Source organism: Carcharodon carcharias, chromosome 5 (genome assembly GCF_017639515.1).
Source record: "Carcharodon carcharias isolate sCarCar2 chromosome 5, sCarCar2.pri, whole genome shotgun sequence".
Lineage (NCBI taxonomy): Eukaryota > Metazoa > Chordata > Chondrichthyes > Lamniformes > Lamnidae > Carcharodon > Carcharodon carcharias.
Window position 1 is genome coordinate 90,866,799 of NC_054471.1, and position 20,152 is coordinate 90,886,950.

At 42.7% G+C, this 20,152-nt stretch overlaps 1 protein-coding gene across 7 annotated transcripts in view; it reads left to right on the forward strand.

Moving 5' to 3' along the window:
* LOC121278050 (peroxidasin homolog) overlaps positions 1–20,152 on the forward strand; it is a 248,485-nt gene that overhangs the window by 162,341 nt on the left and 65,992 nt on the right. For all 7 annotated transcript variants that reach the window (XM_041188084.1, XM_041188082.1, XM_041188079.1 and 4 more), the window contains one exon: positions 17,762–17,833. In XM_041188084.1, coding sequence (XP_041044018.1) covers positions 17,762–17,833 — 72 coding nt within the window. The remainder of the gene's footprint in view (positions 1–17,761; positions 17,834–20,152) is intronic.

Sequence of the window (20,152 nt, forward strand, 5' to 3'; positions counted from 1 at the left end):
ACCCCTGATTTTTTTTAAAGCTGTTATATTAAAAGACTTTCCAGAAATCAGTTGTGAAGTGTTTTTTCTCGCTAATCATCGATTGTATGCTTTATGTGGGTACTTTTTAATTCATAGCTTTGTAAAGAATAATTAAATAGTGACTGTTCAGAATAAATAAAAAGCAGAGAAGGTGGTGTAGCTGTGGTGATTAATTTGCCATAACTGATGATGTTGTGACTGTATAATCTTGCTTTAAAACTATTCTTGTCTCTCTAGTAAAATGGGTCTTAAAAGACCTTGATGGAAGAGAGAAACTGAGATTGTACATCTGCTCAAAATCTGCTGTTCAGTCTCAAATGATTTACTGTTTGAAGACATAGGATTGGGTGTATCTTTGATTATAGATAGTATATGATAGGATGATGTATATATCTACAAACCTGGAAAAGCTGTCAACTCAAAAGCAACGTATAATTGAAAAACAATTCTGGAAAAATGCTTATGATCAAGACTGTTACTTGTGGCTTGGTTGCAATTCAGCCAGCTTCAGTAGTCGTCATTTAAATGATATGGGGAAATTGAACTGAAAAAAATGAAATGTATTTCCTTGGGCATTATGGAAGTATGTCTCACCCCTTCCTCCCACACCACACACACACAACCTCTGCCCCAATAAATCTTGATTTCTGGCTATTTTGGTGCATTTTCTAGCATTTTGAGTTGTACTGAGATTCTTTATCTGCATTTACTGTTCTTTTGCTATACTTATTCTGTTGGGTTTATGCTCAGTTGAGTTGCTCCATAGGATCAAATGAACGGCTGCTAGTTTCTGGGGTGAATTTTCACGTCGGTGTGTGGGGGCGGGCCCCCGCACGCCTGTCGTGTAAAATGACGCGCGGTGACATCGGGTGTGCGATCGGCTCCATAGCTCAGTGGTTACAGCACTGGTCTTGTAAGTCAAGGACCGCGAGTTCAGTTCTCGCTGGAGCCTATGGATAGCCTTCAGCAGAGAATGCCAAGCTGTGTGGAAAGCTGAGAGGCTGCAGCTCCGCGCCCGCTCCCGACTGGCCTGCCCGATAGGGAGAAAAGTCTCCCCTCTATCTTCTCTTGTCTTTTTTCCATAAAGGAAATGACCATCTCTCAGATCTCTACCAATGTTATTCTGTAAATATCTGTGAAGCATTCCTTGGGTTTTCTTCCTTTCTGTGAGTGAGTCCAAGCTCAGCATTCTGGGCATTATTGCCTATCCCTTCATTTCATTTCATTTCATTTCATTTCAGTCCCTATTGTGGTCATCTTTATTGTACAAATGATAGCATGTATTACTGCAACCTGTACCAGCTTTAAATCAATATCAATGCAGCATATATTTGGCAATCCCCTAGCTGTGACAGGTGAAGACCATGTCTTACATTTTATGATTGTAAATGTCTTTAAGTTGAACTGTCACTTCTAATGGAGAATGCAGAGGCTGGCGAAATATATGTCTTAGTTTGCTAGCTTTGAGCTTTTCTTTGCAGTTGATTTATTAAGTTCATAGGGATTTCTGAAAAGGGTCAAAACAGGACTAAATGGGTGCAGTGTCTGTTTGAAAGAAACAATTTTGGCCCTAATTGATTGCTGTAATTTGAAATTGCCTGTAGGTTTTAAATCTACACTCTTCGTGAAAGAGTACATATGGTCTCCATAAACCCAATTCCACTGGAGATGTGGAGTGGGCTGACTGACACACAGCTCAGGATGGCTGAGAGACTGAATATGAGGATGCACAGCCTCTCCAGTATGGCACTGGAGATCCTAATGGAGGACGTCCAGTGGAGGAGGGATGTCCTGGAACTGCAGGGAAGATGGAATCCACCTTGCTCTCCTGTCTCTCTCGTCCCTCTCCGCTACAGCTGTTGGTCCTGATTTACCTGGCCTCATGTCCTCCTGGAATTCCTCTATACATTAAGGGGAACCCTGGGCATGGTACCCATGACCAAACATGATTTCTCCTATAAGGTGTCCAGTAGGTCAGAGCAGCACAGCACTCATTCTTTTTCAGGCACTTGGAGAATTTCCAGAATGAATGTTGCTTTAGAGTTGATGAAGCCTTTATGAAATGACTGCAAAAGTCACCTAATGTCTTTCAAAAGTCCTCTTCAAACTGTCAGCAAATGAACAATAAAGTGATATAAATTTAGGAAGTGCACAAAATTCTCTGCAACAAAAAGTTTACTTCCAATTAGCTGACTGTTGTCTGGAGTGGTTGTGATGTCAAACGCTAGCCATCAAAATGCCTTGTATGCTATCAAGCAGCTCAAATAGCGATCAGCTGCTTGATGATCCTTCACTTGGCAGTTCTTAGTGCAGGCTTGAACTCCTTACCAAGATGGCATTTTGCATCAAGCCAACACCTCAGCTTAAGATTGCACCTTGTCATTTGAGAGACTGTAGTGCCCAAAGTATCTCGGGAAAATACTCCCCCCCCCCATATGTTTCAGAAAATTACAAATTAAGATTTTGATTTGCAGGTATCACCTTAGTAACTTAACTGAAGTGTCATGCATGGAGAAAGATTGCTTTCATTATAATGTCAGAATAGAACAGTGTTACAAATTAAGAATCTTGTAGACGTATAAGAAAAGCATAAATGTTGCATCATAGAAATAGGTCATTGTGCCCAATTGCGCTGTGTCTGCATCACCCTCCATGCCAGAAAATTGTTGTAACCATACTTACTCACCGTCTTCTCATCTCTCTTCAACACCTTTTCCTTCTGCCCATGCAACCTAATCTTGGGTGTTAACTGTTTCTGGTTTGACAACAAAACTTGAAAGTGAAGTTTTTTGGGTACAGGATGCTAGCCAGTTTTGTAGATGGGTCTTTGTGTTTTACGTTTGACAGTTTTCATTGCTTCATTCAGGAAGACCTGAACAAAGTTTGGGCTTGCCCTGATAAGTAGCAAGTCACATTTGTGCCTGCAGGTGCCAGATAATGACCATCTCCACAAAAGAGGGCCTAACCACTTCTCCATGAAATTCAATGGGCTTATCATTGCTGAATTCCATGCCATCGCTATTGACTAAAACTGAATTGGACCAGCTACATAAATACTGTGGCTACAAGGGCAGGTCAGAGGCTGGGTATTCTGTAGCAAGTAACTCACTGCCGGTCTCCCAAAATCTTTTCATCTACAAGGCACAGATCAGGAGTTTAATGGAATGCCTGTATGACTGCTGCTACAATAACACTCAAGAAGCTCCGGACAAAGCAATCCACTTGACTGGCACCCATCCACCACTTTAAACATTCACTCCTTCCACCACCAATGCACAGTGGCTCCAGTGTTTGCAGCATTCCGCCAAGGCTGCTTTGACAGCACCTTTCAAACCCACAACCTGTACCATGTGGAAGCACAAGGGCAGCAGGTGCATAGGAATACCATCAACTACATGTTCCCTCCCTAACTTGGAACTATATTGCTGTTCCTTCACTGTCGCTGGGTATTGACCCTGAAACTCCCTTCCTAACAGCACTGTTGGTGTACCTGCACCACACGGATTACAGTGGTTTAAGACAGCAGCTCACCACCACCTTGCCCAGGGCAATTGGAGATTGACAGTAGATGAAAGCCTTGCCAGTGATGCATACATCCAGTTAATAAATTAACCATAAAGTAACTATACAATAACAATACAGCAGTGTAGCAATAGTATGTGTAATTTGAATTGGATACTTGCGTTGCATGTTTGTGTTATTCTTCACTTGCTTCACAGGTGGACTGAAAAAACACTTAATGAGGCCAAATATTAATTGATAAGCAGCTTTATTTCATGGCGTATGAACACAGTAACTGTTATGTGACCTACTTATTTCAATCAGTGCAATGTGTCTTCAGGCACTAACAAAAAATATTGATTATGCTGAACATCTCCAAATTAGTGTGTTGTTTTGCTTGACTTAAACAAAGTAACTCCCAACTAACCTCTGGTATTCTCCTCCTGAGTCTGGCCAAAGTTTGCACTAATTTCAAAATTTGCTGTTCATCTGTCTTTTTTTTAATCACTTGGCCCTCACAGATAGAAGGGGCTAGAGACTTCTGAAGACAGTGGACAAGGATGATTCTAGCTGCAAATTATATTCATTTCCAAAATGACAGAATCTCAAGACAAATGTAGTGGTGATTTATGACAGATGAAGCATAAAATAAATCTAGAATCAACCAATTAAAAAGCAGAAAGATCAGTACCTGGATTTTCTGTGGTTGCTATCTGGCAGATCAGAGAAGGAGATGGTGGCTCCTCTGTGATCTTACTCCATTATACTCCAGCTTTGCCCCATATTCCTTAATACCTTTGGTTAATAAAAATCTGTCAATCCCAGATTTAAAATTAACAATTGACATGGCATCAATTGCTATCTGTGGAAGATAGTTCCAAACTTCTTTTTTGTGTGAAAGAGCATTGGCAATTCAGGCTCTTCCTTGAGCGTTTCCATATTTGTTCTAGCATGCTGCTTTAGCAGTTGATGAGCAAAAAAGCACAAGCCACAAAGGTTAATATATCCAGATAATCGTTGCTATTGCCTACTTGGGGCCTAACCTTAGATTAGAGGAAGCACCATGCCTGCCGGAATTTTCAGTCCTGCTTGTGTTGAGGACACCAAAGGCTTATTGGGAGCATAGGAACAGGAGTTGGCTATTTAGCCCTCGGCCCTGTTCTATTCAGTGAGATCATGGCTTCTCTGCAATCTGACTCTACATACATGCCTTTGCATCATATCCCTTAATATCTTTGGTGAACAAAAGTCTTATCAACCTCATATTTAAAGTTGTCATTTGATCTAGCATCAGTTTCCATTTGTGCAAAGCAGCTCCAAACTTCTACCACCCTTTGCATGTAGAAGTGTTTCCTAATTTCATCCTGGAAAGGTTAGGCTTTAAATTTCAGACCATGCCTTCTAGTCCTTGACTCTCCAACTATCAGAAATAGTTTCCCTAGCTCTCTGCTGTGCTTAATTTGAAAATGTTGATCAAATCATCCCTGATCTCCTAAATTCCAAGATATACAACTCAAATTGAAGTAATCTCTTCTCATAAACTAATCCATTAGCAAAGTAATGGATGGTCGATTGGCAGTTCTATCAAGCGGCATTTACTCAGCAATAACTTACTTGTCAGTGCTCAGTTTGGATTCTGCTGATGTCACTCGGCCCCAGACCTCACTACAACCTTGATCAAAACATGGACAAAGAGCTTATTCCAGAGGTGAGGTTGATGTGACTGCCCTTGATATTAAAGCATCTGATCAAGTGTGGCATCAGGGACCTCTAGCAAAATTGGAATTGAGGGGGGCGGGGGTGAGGAGGTGGAAATTCTCCACTGGCAGGAGACACACCTAGCACAAAGGAAGATGGTTGTCGTTGTTGGAGGTCAATCACCTCAGCATCAGGACATCACTGCAGGAATTCCTCTTAGGCCCAACCATCTTCAGCTGCTTCATCAATGACCTTCCCTCCATCATAAGGTCAGAGGTGGAGATGTTCGCTGATGTTCAGTGTTCTGTATCATTCCCAACTCCTCAGATACCGAAACAGTGCGTATGTAGCAATGTAGCAAGACCTGGGCAACATTCAAATTCGGGTTGATTAGTGGCATTTAATATTTGTGCCATTAATGTTCCAGGCAATGACTTTTTCTAGCAATTGAGAATCTAATCATCTCTCTATGACATTCAATGGCGTTACCATCACAGAATCCCCCACCGTTGACATCCTGGGGGTTACCATTGACCAGAAACTCAACTAGACTAGCTAAATAACGTGGCTACAAGAGCAGGTCAGTATTGTGTAGCAAGTAACTCACCTCCCGACCCTTCAAAGCCTGCCCACCATCTACAAAGCACACGCCAGGAGTGTGATTGAATACTCTCCATTCACCTGGATGAGTGCAGCTCCAGCAACACCTAAGAAGCTCATTGCCATCCAGGACAAAGCAACATGCTTGATTGGCACCCCATTCACCACCTTACATTCATTCCCTCCACCACTGATGCACAGTGGCCACAGTGTGTGCGATCTACAAAATGCACTGCCTCCCCCACTTAAAAGGACCAAGGCAGCAGACACATGAATACATCACCCCCTGCAAGATCCCCTCCCAAGTTGCACACCGTCCTGAGTTGGAACTATATTGCAGTTCCTTCACTGTCGCTGGATCAAAATCCCGGAACTCCCTTCCTAACAACACTGTGGGTATACCTATACCACATGGACTGCAGCAGTTTCAGAAGGTGGCTCACCACCACCACCTTAATTACAAGCAGGGATGGGCAAAAATGCTAGTGTTGCTAATGTTGCTCATATCTCATAAATGAAAAAAATCCCTTTGAGTTCATGTAGCGATCTGGTAAATCTATGCTCTCCTTCCTGCAAGGCCAGTAAACACCTCCTAAGGTGCAGAACACTGAACTGCTCACTGTACTCCAAGAATGGCCTAAACAGTACAATGTACAACTGAATTATGACTTGTACTCATTGTGTTCTAGTCCATTAGATAGAACAGCCAGCATTCCATTAGGCTTTTCGATTATATTCTGTAACTATTCATTGCACTTCAATGATTTTGTATATGGACCTCCAGGTTCCTTTGGCCCACCGCTTTTGCCCATTTAGAAAATGTACTTCTATTGTTTTTAGGTCCAAAGTGGATTCTGTTTTTTGGCATCAGTGAATTTGCCCAGAATGCAGTGTAATCCACATCTCTGCATGTACATAATGTTTTGTGCTTGCACAGAAGACATGCAGGATTGGTGGGTGGGGGATAAACTGTAAATTGTACAGCAGTGTTTAAAATATCCTAAAAATAATAAATATTTAGAGTACTATGCGAGTAATCCAAATGGGGGAGTTGAGGGATCAAAGTCTCACTCACTGAGTAAATGAGCAGTTAGCACCTATATATATGTTAAATTTATGATGTAGGACTGAGTAATATATGTTAAATTTACTGTGTCAGGTCTAAGTAATCTCTGGGGTGACTTTAGCCCAGGAGACAGGCGCCCCGTCTGCGGACCCAGAGATCAGTAAAATTCCTGAGCAGGCAGGAAATCTGACTGCAGTCTCGTGGCTGTCCAATTACATGGTGGAGATGGGCCTTTTGCTGCTCTCATTGATAATGGGTGCCTGCAGATGACGCCCTCTGTGCTGCTCCATTCACATGTCCAACATTTGATCTCCATTAAAAAATGAAGGCTGAGTTATATTGTTCATAGAAAGAACAGCATTAATCTTGTTCCATACAATGCTGCTGTAAGATTACTATTTTTAAAAAAAAGGTTAGGTAATTATATTTTATAATATAATGTTGTGCTCCTGTTGGGTCATTTCTGTTGGGCAGAACCGTCCCAGATTTGCACTAAGTGTGGTAGCAGGCGGGTAAAACAATGTCTTACCAGCTGGCTACAATGGCGGCTTCTCGCACCATATCATCCCAAACCCACTGCAACTAATTATGCATTCTTGGGAAACACACTTTTCCATGGCTCTGATTCACCGCACTATCACCTTGCCGCTCCATCATGCCAGGCACCACATTTAAAGTACAGCCATGCACACACCTCTGTGCATCCAGCCCAGGACTGCTGCAAACAAAACATGGTCCCGAAAGGCAAGAAGACCGCAGTCCCCTGGTTTAGTGCCGTGTCCCTCAAGCGTCCTTTGGACACTGTGGAGGCCTGCTCTGGTGCCCTCTACCCCCACTCTGGCTGCAGGTGGGGCAGCAACATTACCACTCTGGCTTGATAGGCAATAGCAGTGGTGATCAGTGCCAATGTTGCACAGAAGAGGTTGGTCATCCATGAATAATCCATCCATGAGAATGAATGGCATCTCACTCAGTGCCAGCTCAAAGGATATCACCATTCTCTCTTTCACATCTAGTCTCATCGCTGGAAACTGACTCCTCAGCCCTCGCCACCTTGAGGCCATTTGCACAGATCAACTCATGCCGTCCCTTCCCCCCTCCCCAATCCACCCCATTGTGTGCGGGTTTCTTGACCCGCAGAGTGCTCTTGCATGAGCTTTGACATTTCACCTCAGTGAATATTTTCATTCATTCCAGGATGTGGGCTTTGCTGGCTGGGCCACCATTTATTGTCCATCCCTAGTTGCCCTTGGGAAGGTGGTGGTTACCTGCCTTCTTGAACCACTGCAGTCCAATCATATCTGTACTGAACAGCCTAATACATTTAACATCGAGATGTGTGTTACAGCTTTTAGTGTAAAAGAAAGTTCTAGCATCTTGTAGGTGATTGGCAGGTTGATTGCTTCTGAATGGATCGCATGTTTCACTGTATTTGAAGAGCTTGTCAAAGAGCTCTAACTAATATACATGGTTGCAATTCATGTGCACAGCAGCTTTACTGATATGATCAACTTCATATTCATTCTGTGCTGAACAGATCTTTATTTTCATTTTCTGCAGCATCCAGTTAAATCTGGTGACGGCTTCTGTCTGGCTAGAAAAGACTAGAAGTGAATGTAAATTCAGGATCCTGTAGCTTTGCATGATGTTCTTTGGAATTAGCAAGATGTCATTAATTAGCACTAATTAGCTATTTAGTTTTGTTCATAGTAAATTATGATTTACTTGAAGTGAACAATAATATTAAAGCAGTTAATTATGGCTGATTAAGGCATTATTAATAAGAACTTAGGTAAACGGTATGTACTTCATGCATGTTTTGGTGGTGGTATTGTATAGTTGAAATTTGTTACATTGGGTTTTTTGCCACTGCTCTTCCCAGAAATTATGGCTTCGAAGTAGAGTCTAGATATGGATACAGTCTACTGATAATTAAAAGTCACTTTTTATGCTAGGAGATAGAGTAAGGATAAAGGGTACATGCCCTGATTGGTGGGAAGTGACAAGTAGTATTCGCCAAAGATCTGCACTGGAGCCTCAGCTTTCCACCACTTTTATCAATGACTCAGCTGAAGGAAGAGTTGTACACCCAGTTTTGCAGGTGATAGAGTACATACTGCATACAGGAGCAAGAAGTTACCAAGGAATATGACCAGATGATAAGTGTGCAGAACTGGCAAATATAGTTTATTGTGGGGTCATCCGATTTGGATCCAAGAAAGACAAATTCGGAGTCTTCCTTAACTGGATGAGCAAAGAGATTTGGGTATTCATGTGCACAAATCACTGGAAGTTAGTGGACAGGTAAAAGAAATAATAAAGGCTAATGGAGTGTTTGCCCATATCTACGGAGGATGTACCACATATTGGAGTACTGCTTTCAGTTCTGGGCACTGTATGTCAGGAAAGATATGTTGGCCTTGGATGAGGTAGAATGCAGATTCACCAGGTTGATACTGGGTAGGTTGGATACAGTAGGCTTGCATAACTTTGAATTTAAAAGATTGAGGGCAACCTAATTGAGATATTTTGAATGATTCCAGAATTCAGTGGGGTAGACCTAGGGCGGAATCATCCCAGATTTGACTAAGTGTGGCGGCAGGTGGAAAAATGACGTTTTGTCCACCAGCCGCAACAGCGGCTTTTCGTGCCCTGTCGTCCCAAACTTTCAGCATTAATAATCCATTCCCGGGATACACGCCGTTTCCATGGCAGGCAGGCCCAGATTCGCCTGCCACGACGTCACATTGCCGTTTCATCATGCCAGGGACCACATTTGAAGTACAGCCACACTCAGTGCTGCCAGTACAGGACTGCAGCAGAGAAGACATGGCCCTGAAAGGCAGGAAGACTGCAGCTCTCAATTGCCTTTTGGGCGCCGCAGAGGCCCGCTGTAATGTCCTCTACCCCCTGCTCTGGCTGCAGGAGGAGCAGCTGCATTACCACTCCGGCTTGGTAGGTGATGGCGCTGATCAGTGCCAATGCTGCACAGAAGAGATTGACCATCCTATGCAGATAGAGGATGATTAATCTCATCTGTGCAACCAGGGTATGGTAACCATCTCATCACTCTAAACTCTCTCACTCAAGCCCATCACACATTCACTGGCATCTCACTCACTGCCAGCTCAAGGGACATCACCACCCATTCTCACTCATGTACCCTCACTTGTCTCACTAAGCCTTATCCTCTGGAGACTGCCTCCTCAGCCCTCACTATCTTGAGGCCACTTGCACAGATCAGCATGTATCTCCACCCACACCCTGGAATACCCTCCTTCCCCAGTGCAGCCCTCATTCTGCAGCCTCTTCCTTGCCTGAGGCCACTTCTCCCCTTTCACCAAGCAAGACTTTGCCCTGCAGCCATTGAAAAGACACGCGTATCTGGTAGGTAGAGACCAATCCATAAGCCCCCCTAAAAGTGATGTGGTGCTGTCTGTGAAGCCTGGTGCTGATGACTGCGAGTGCAGACCAGGTAAGCAAACAAATCTTGAAGTTCCGAGTGAAGTGCAACCCACCAGGTGCATGTCGCTTATGTGCTGTTATGAAACACATAGGCCTTTTCCCGCTGATGTGGGCGAACAATCCAGCGGTCTGGCTTAATAATGATATGCAGGTGTATTACAATGAGGTTCCCGACATCCGATGGTGGGAAACGTGGATGATCACAAACTGGTTTCACGCCGTCGTGAAACCGATCACGCCATATTGTCCACTTATGCCACCAAACGTGCCCAATGCCAGCGGGCACGGAAAATCCAGGCCCTATACCATATTGTCAGTAGCAGTTCAACAATGTAGCTCACTACCGCCTTCTCAAGGGCAATTAGGGATGGGCAATTTATGCTGGCTTAGCCAGCGACGCCTTCATCCCATGAATGAATAAAAGAAAGATGGGGAGAAACTATTTCCTCTGGTCGCAGAGTCCAGAACAGGAGGGAGTATTTTTAAAATGAGAACCAGGCCAGTCAGAAAGCATGCCTTCACAGTCGTAGAAATCTGGAATTCACTCCTCTAAAAAGCTGTCGAGGTTAGGTCAATTGATAATTTCAAAACTGTGATTGATGGATATTTGTTAAGCAACTGACTTTTTATTGTTATTTTCTGCTGCATCAACAGGAAATTAAAAGAAGGAAAGGGTGAACATTCTTTATTCTAAAATCTGAGCAAAGCCTGCTAAACCTGAAGATTTGGCTTTGATTTCAACGTGTCAATGGTTTGAAACTGGCCAAGATCTCAAGTCTATGTGTTCACTTTTGCACAGTTGCATAAATCATATTTTCTCTTGAATAGTCCCAGTCTCTCTTCCCAATATGAGCAATTCAGCATAGCATTGCTGCATTGTATCAGAAACAGACTTTTTTTTACAGATTGTCCAAAGCCTTGCTTGCATGTGTGTGTCCCCCATTGTATTTGAGTAGCAGTATATTCAGTTAGAATTGTGTTTTTCAATGGCTGGAATTTTCCAGCCCCCGCAGCGGGTTCCTCCGTGGCAGGGCTTCCAAGCCATTGAAATCCCCATTCACATCAGTGGGACCGGAAGATCCTGCCTGTGTGAGGGGCTGGGAAATTTCCAGCATGTAATTTGAATATTTTCCTTGATACATAATGAGAATTGATAATTATTACTACACCATCGGTATAAATGAATTCCATTTTCATAAATAAGGTCATTAACCTCCTGTGATGAATCAGCCTCCAGGCAAGGAATATGGAAAAAGAAGGGGGAAAATCTTTTCCTTTCCTTGGACTACTTAACAATTTAGCTAGATCTTCTGAGAAATTTGTTTGGTTTACTGTGTGCACTGATCATGTTTTAAGCTGACCTCGAGTGAGTCTTATTAAAACAATTTGTGTTTATTAAGGTAATTAGTGGGGAGCACTTTCTGAGGCACCTTGTTACTTCAAAGATTCATGGTCCAGATGAAGTTAATATATTTGCAGAGTAAAGTTATGTCTGCTCTGTCCCATTAGAGGAGCATGACCTATTGCACCAGTGGAATATTTTCATTTCTCACACCTACCACCTTTGTGATCTACCCCTGAATGAGATTGCCACTTACTGTTGGGATTTTGGTGCTGCACAAGAGGGAATGGCTGGCACAGCTCATTTCATGTGACCCTGATGTTAAATGACCCACTCCTTCTTCTGTTCCAGCTAAAGACCATAAGACCATAAGACATAGGAGCAGAAATTAGGCCATTCGGCCCATCGAGTCTGCTCCGCCATTCAATCATGGCTGATAAGTTTCTCAACCCCATTCTCCCCGTAACCTTTGATCCCTTTACCAATCAAGAACATATCTATCTCGGTCTTAAATACACTCAATGACCTGGCCTCCGCAGCCTTCTGTGGCAATGAATTCCATAGATTCACCACTCTCTGGCTAAAGAAGTTTCTTCTCATCTCTGTTCTAAAAGGTCTTCCCTTTACTCTGAGACTGTGCCCTCGGGTCCTAGTCTCTCCTACTAATGGAAACATCTTCCCCACGTCCACTCTATCCAGGCCTTTCAATATTCTGTAAATTTCAATCAGATTCCCCCCTCATCCTTCTAAACTCCATTGAGTATAGACCCAGAGGCCTGAAACTTTCCTTATATGTTAAGTCTTTCATTCCTGGGATCATTCTTGTGAACCTCCTCTGGACCCTCTCCAGGGCCAGCACATCCTTCCTGAGATACAGGGCCCAGAATTGCTCACAATATTCTAAATGTGGTCTGACCAGAGCCTTATAAAGCCTCAGCAGCACATCCCTGCTTTTATATTCTAGTCCTCTCGAAATAAATGCCAAGATTGCATTTGTCTTCCTAACTACCGACTCAACCTGCAAGTTAACCTTAAGAGAATCCTGGACTAGGACTCCCAAGTCCCTTTGCACTCCAGACTTCTGAATTCTCTTCCCATTTAGAAAATAGTCTATACTCTTCTTCCTACCAAAGTGCATGACCTCACACTTCCCCATGTTATATTCCATCTGCTACTTCTTTGCCCATTCTCCTAACCTGTCCAAATCCTTCTGCAGCCTCCTCACCTCCTCAATACTACCTGTCCATCCACCTATCTTTGTAGCATTTGCAAAATTAGCCAGGATGCCCTTAGTTCCTTCATCTAGATCATTAATGTATAAAGTGAAAAGTTGTGGTCCCAACACTGACCCCTGCGGAACTCCACTAGTCACCGGCCGCCATCCTGAGAAGGACCCCCTTATCCCCACTCTCTGCCTCCTGCCAGACAGCCAATCTTCTATCCATGCCAGTACCTTGCCTCTAACACCATGGGCTCTTATCTTACTGAGCGGCCTCCTGTGCGGCACCTTGTCAAAGGCCTTCTGGAAGTCAAAGTAGATAACATCCATTGGCTCTCCTTTGTCTAACCTACTTGTTACCTCCTCAAAGAATTCTAACAGATTTATCAGGCATGACCTCCCCTTGATGAAACCATGCTGACTTTGCCCGATTTTACAATGCACTTCCAAGTATTCTGAAATCTCATCCTTAATAATGGACTCTCAAACCTTACCAACGACCGAGGTCAGTCCAATCGGCCCGTAATTTCCCGTCTTTTGCCTCACTCCCTTCTTAAACAGGGGGGTTACATTAGTGATTTTCCAGTCCTCTGGGACCCTCCCTGACTCCAGTGATTCTTGAAAGATCACCACTAATGCCTCCACTATCTCTTCAGTTATCTCCTTCAGAACTCTGGGGTGTAATCCATCTGGTCCAAGTGATTTTTCCACCTTCAGACCTTTCATTTTTCCTAGCACCTTCTACTTGGTAATGGCCACCATACTCACCTCGGCCCCCCAACTCTCTTGAACTTTGCAGATGTCACTCGTCTCTTCCACTGTGAAGACTGATGTTAAGTACCTTTTCAGTTCCTCCGCCATTTCTTTGTTCCCCACAAGTACTTCTCCAGCGTCATTTTCCAGTGGCCCAATGTCCACTTCTGCCTCTCTCTTACCCTTTATATATCTAAAAAGCTCTTGCAATCTTCTAGTTTACCCTCATATTTAATCTTCTCCCTCCTTATTTCTTTTTTAGTTGTCCTCTGTTGGTCTTTGTAGGCTTCCCAATCCCCTGGTTTCCCCAATGCTCTTCGCCGCATTGGATGCTTTCTCTTTAGCTTTTATGCTGTCCCTGACTTCCTTTGTCAGCCATGGTTGCCTCGTCCTCCCTTTAGTATGCTTATTCTTCCTAGGGATAAATTTTTGCTGTGTCTCCCAAGTTACTCCCAGGAACTCCTGCCATTGCTGTTCCATTGTCTTTCCTGCTAGGCTCATCTCCCAGTCAATTCTGGCCAGCTCCTCCCTCATGCCTCTGTAGTTTCCTTTATTCAACTGTAATACCGTTACTTCTGATTCCAGCTTTTTCCTCTTAAATTGCAGGGTAAATTCTATCATATTATGGTCACTTCCTCTTAAGGGTTCCTTCACCTTAAGCTCCCTTATCAAATCTGCCTCATTACACATCACTAAATCTAGAATTGCTTGTTCCCTAGTGGGCTCCACCACAAGCTGCTCCAAAAAGCCGTCTCGTAGACATTCCACAAATTCCTTTTCTTGGGATCCACTACCAACCTGATTTTCCCAGTCTACCTGCATATTGAAATTCCCCATGATCATTATAACCTTGCCTTTCTTACACACCTTTTCTATCTCCTGGTGTATCTTGTGCCCCACATCCTGACTACTGTTCGGAGGCCTGTACATAATTCCCATTATGGTTTTTTTACCTTTGCGGTTCCTCAACTCTAACCACACAGATTCTACATCATCTGACCCTACATCATTTCTTGCTATCGATTTAATTTCATTTCTTACTAACAAAACAACCCCACGCCCTCTGCCAACCTGCCTATCTTTTCAATAGGATGTACATCCTTGGATATTTAGCTCCCAGTCCTGATCCCCTTGCAGCCACGTCTACGTGATGCCCACCACATCATACCTGCCAATTTCAATCTGCGCCACGAGCTCATTTACCTCCTTTCATATACTGCATGCATTCAGATACAACACCTTCAGTCCTGTATTTCCTGTCCCCTTTCCCATTGTTGCCCCTTTACCTGATGTGCTTGAAGTTAGATTCCTAGCCCTTTCCAAGCACTCTGTCCTATTTTGTGGTCTGGAGACTTTAATAGCCTCTCTTGGGTTCTCCTTTCTTTTCAGTTTTTTCATAATTTTCCATGAAGTTGAATCCACCCTCCCCCCACCAAACACGCTAACCTGCTGCTTTGTTTCCCATTAGTCATACTTCTTGGAGTTTTACCCTTCCCTCCCCCCACCCCCCACTTTCTAGTTTAAAGTCCTGTTGACCACCCTATTTACCCTTTTCGCTAGAACGTTGGTCCTAGATCGGTTCAAGTGGAGACTGTCCCAACGGTACAGATCCCTCCTGTTCCAATACTGATGCCTGTGTCCCACAAAATGGAACCCCTCTTTCCCGCACCACTCCTTTAGCCACGTGTTTACTTCCCTTATTCTTGCGTCCCTATGCCAATTTGCACGTGGCTCAGGTAGTAATCCGGAGATTATAACCCTTGAGAACCTATTATTTTCCTAGTTCCTGATAAGCCCCAAACAGGTCCTCTTTCCTAGTCTTACCTATTTTCTTTGTCCCGGCGTGGACCACAACAACTGGATCCTCCCCCTCCCTCTCCAATATCCTTTCAAGCCGGTCAGAGATGTCCCTCACCCTGGCACCGGGCAGGCAACATAACATGTGGGACTCGCGATCCTGCTTACAAAGGAAGCTATCAATTCCCCTAATTATAGAATCCCCTACAACTACCACTTGTCTTTTTGCTCCCCCCTCTTGACAGACCGGGAATCAAAGCTGGAATCCCCCTGCAATGCAACTTATTTACTCACTGTTGTATCTATGTTGGGCCCCCTGTTACTCGTCATTTATATAAACAACATAGATGACTATGTGAGGGGTAGAATTACTAAGTTTGCAGATGACACAAAGATTGGCCGGGTGGTTAACAGTGAGGTTGAATGTCTTGGGCTACAGGAAGATATAGACGGGATGGTCAAATGGGCAGATAAATGACAGATGGAATTTAACCCTGAAAAGTGTGAGGTGATACACTTTGGAAGGAGTAATTTGACAAGGAAGTATTCAATGAACAGCATGGCACTGGGAAGTTCTGAGGAACAAAGGGACCTTGGCTTCTGTGTCCATAGATCTCTGAAGGTGGAGGGGCATGTTAGTGGGGTGGTGAAAAAGGCATATGGGACACTTGCCTTTATCAATCGAGGCATAGATTACAAAAGTAGGGAGGTCATGTTGGAGTTGTATAGAACCTTGGTGAGGCCACAGCTTGAATACTGTGTGCAGTTCTGGTGGCCACATTATAGGAAGGATGTGATTGCACTGGAGGGAGTGCAGAGGAGATTCACCAGGATGTTTCCTGGGATGAAACATTTAAGTTATGAAGAGAGGTTGGATAGACTTGGGTTGTTTTTGTTGGAGCAGAGAAGACTGAGGGGCAACCTGATCAAGGTGTACAAGATTATGAGGGGCATGGACAGGGAGCAGCTGTTCCCCTTAGTTAAAGGGTCAGTCACAAGGGAACATAAGTTCAAGGTGAGGGGCAGAAGGTTTAGGGGGGATGTGAGGAAAAACTTTTTTACCCATAGGGTGGTGATGGTCTGGAATGCACTGCCTGGGAGGGTGGTGGAGGTGGGTTGCCTCACATCCTTTAAAATGTACCTGGATGAGCACATCATAACATTCAGGGCTATGGGCCAAGTGCTGGTAAATGGGATTAGGTAGCTAGGTAGGTCTGGTGTTTCTCACATGTTGGTGCAGATTCGATGGGCCGAAGGGCCTCTTCTGCACTCTGATTCTGAGAACCAGGAGGGTGAACTGAAAGAAGCTTTTTGTTGTGGAATTTTGGGATGCGTTTAACCCCAACACGTTAACCTTCACTACTGAACCCCATTATCAAATGTGAATTTGAGGTAAGTGTGGGTGCATTAACACTTCCAAACAATGGAGCATTTATTTACCTATTTGCAACACAAGTATTAGGTAGCTTACATAATGGTGATGCTGGATATCCTTATTCAAGATTGATGGTCACTAATTGAGACAGAAAGGTGAGTTCATGATCCAGTGCTGCCAGCATGGGATGGTGCTGCTGTAACACATTTTTTAGGAAATTACAGATACAGTATTTCATTTTCTATCAATTAAATTTAGTGTGTAGGATAACACTGGGTACATACCCGTAATTTCCTGAGATGTGCTCGCTGCGAGTTTGTTGCCTGCTGGGAACAGCAGATCATGGAATGATCCCTTTGTAGTCCTGTCTCTAGTAAAATTAGATTGCCAGACATTGGGGTTTTGAAGTGTTCATGTACAGCACTTCTCTAAAGTGTAGCACTTGTTTTAAGTATAAGCAGTGAAGTTTATTGTTTATAATGAAACAGTTTGAAGGATTGTATTGAAAGTGCAAAGAAAATAAATGCTGTTTCTGCAAAATGTACCACCCGTCAGAGCATTGGTTAATTTTATTTTTGCTTTGTTTCATTTAAATGAAGAGAAGAGTTTACAGCATTTACATTTACAGCATTCTATCTTTTAGGTTGGAGCTGAGATAAGAGGCAGTGTTCACTGTTCTTTTTGGTCAATTTAAGCGTATTTAATTTTACAGACAATACTTGAATTTAACAAAACTTTTTCTCTGTGTTATATAGCTTTAATCTTCTCTTAATTCAAACTGTTTATAAATAAACCCAAATTTCAATATGTAAATCATATGGCTATTAACAATTCGCAAATGGTAAAATAAACTATGCTACAATACTTATTTTTTGTCAATTAAGAGTTTGAATATAAACTGGATTTTCTGGTTTTTTTAAATAGGTATCTCCACTTCAATCAAATAGAATCTTTAGAACCGGAATCCTTCAGTGATCTTCCAAAGCTTGAAAGACTGTGAGTGCTACAATTTCCTAAAGCATTTAATAGGTAACCTCTTGAGAAAAGTTTTAAAGGGTATTGACAGCCAAGCCAGAAATCCCTGACTGTAAAATGATGCCAGTTCAGGGGTATTGGAAATGACAGACTTAGAAATTTACTGTTAAGTTGAAAGAGTAGTTAGAGTAAATGGAGTAGCTATAACAGTATTAACTCCCAAATAACTCAAGTTCATTTCTAACTTGTTACTGGTGTTCTCTCTTGGCTGCTCCGCCAGAGTTGAGTGCCAGCCTCAGTCACCCGGCTGCCCCCCACCCTCGATCCAAGGGTTGAGTACAAACCTCATTCACCTGGCTGCCTGTGAGGTAGAAACATGGTTTTTGGAGCAGTACAAGACAGCATTTATGTCACAAAACAAAAACAGAATTACCTGGAAAAACTCAGCAGGTCTGGCAGCATCGGCGGAGAAGAAAAGAGTTGACGTTTCGAGTCCTCATGACCCTTCGACAGAACTGTGGCTGTCAATTAGATGGATGATTCTTGTAATGAAAGAGGGTCACCATTATATGACTGGAAAGGAAGAAAATTGCAAAAATAAAAGGGAAAATTATGAAAGCTGTGCCACTGTTAATACCTTTTAAATGAACCCCTCTTTAAAATTCAGGCACGTATATTTTGTGTTTCAGCCATTAAAATTAAGCAAACCTTTTATTGTATTTTTGACAGCCAAGAACTAACTTTGAAACATAAAAGCTGCTCTATTACCGTGATTTACAATAAAATGCTTAATAAAATACTAAAAATTCATTCAGCTTTCAAGGGACCAAGAGTTTTCCCATACATGCGTGCGAAAGTCCCATGAACATCTTTGATTGCAACCTGAACAGCTGTGTTATCAATGACATACATCAGTTGCAGCCCTGATTACTAGTTAGGGATTGACTTTAAAGGCTGAAAAATTAGTAATGCTATTTCAACCACAAATGTAGTTGGTAGTTCTGTCAACTGCCAAAAATCTGCAGTGGTACTTGCCTTATGTTTAAAAAAAAAATAGGTGTGACCTTTTTTCTCTTTTGTGAGGTGTGGCTGTGGATGTATGTAAATAATATATTTTAAAAATGTATTTATACATACATGTACACAAGCACACAAATGTACACAGTAATCAATTATGAGATGGGCGGTTTAATTTAACAATGCATTTATTGAGGTGGGCTAGTAATTAAGATGCTATGAATATTTAAAACTTCAAATAGATATCAACTTCAGCCTGGGCACTGTTCTTTGGAGCCATCCTGAAAAATGCAGAAAAGTGCTGAGATGTTTCCTGTCTTCAGTGGCAATGAAGTTTTAATGCAGACTAAATTTTCAGTCTGTACGCTGTGTGTTCAAATAGGCCCTCTTTGCAGTTCATATCATAAACCACCTTCATTTGGCCCATGTATGAGATCTAGAGCCAAGCTATATAAGATAGATTGGTCTTTCGGCAAGAGAAATGTTTGCAGGTAGTGAGAACAACACCAATGCTACGGTTCAGGCCTGCAGTAATTAAGTTGCAGTCTGCCAAGCTAATGATGGAATCACTATTCAATCTGCTATGTGGTTGTGCTTGGTCAAAAGGATATTAACAACATGCTGCAAAGTTTGCTTTTTGCCCTAGTGCTTGAATAGAGTTTTTGATCTCTAGTCTCCATTGAGTGAGAAGTTCAAACCGTGTTATCAATTGTCTGAAGGATGAACTAATGGCTGGCAGGAGCATGAGAGAGAAGTGACATATGTCAATCTCTTTGGTACTGAGTTGACTCGAAGCTGGCACTGGAAGATTGGAGTTAAGTTGCTTCTTGGGTATTAATCAGTTGACTGGTTTACTGAAGGGACCTGGGGGAGTCAACCTGTAAATTCGCCACTCAAATTCTTCCCAGTTGTCTCTTGAAACTCTGTAAACTGATGCCCTAATGGACATGGTGGTCCATTGGGCAGTGGGAAGCTTGTCCATGTTTTAGCTAAGCTCCAGCTGTACCCTTTGGTGCACCCTAAAGCTAGGCTTTTGTCAAGTAAGTTGTTGAGGTAATTGAGCTGTATCCCAATGCAACAGCTGGATGCCCTACATGTCTGCTCATTCTGAACACTGCTTACTTGGATTCCTTAGTTTCTTGGGTTGAAAAATATTGAGCAGTTTCCCACAACTGGACATGATGTGCCAAATGACTTCCATCTGTGCCTTTATATTTCTATGATGTGTTTGGACAGGTGTCTCGTAAATCATCCACTGATTACATTAAATTATTCTCTATCAATATGAATGCCAATATTAGATTTAAAATTAGCTAAGATTTA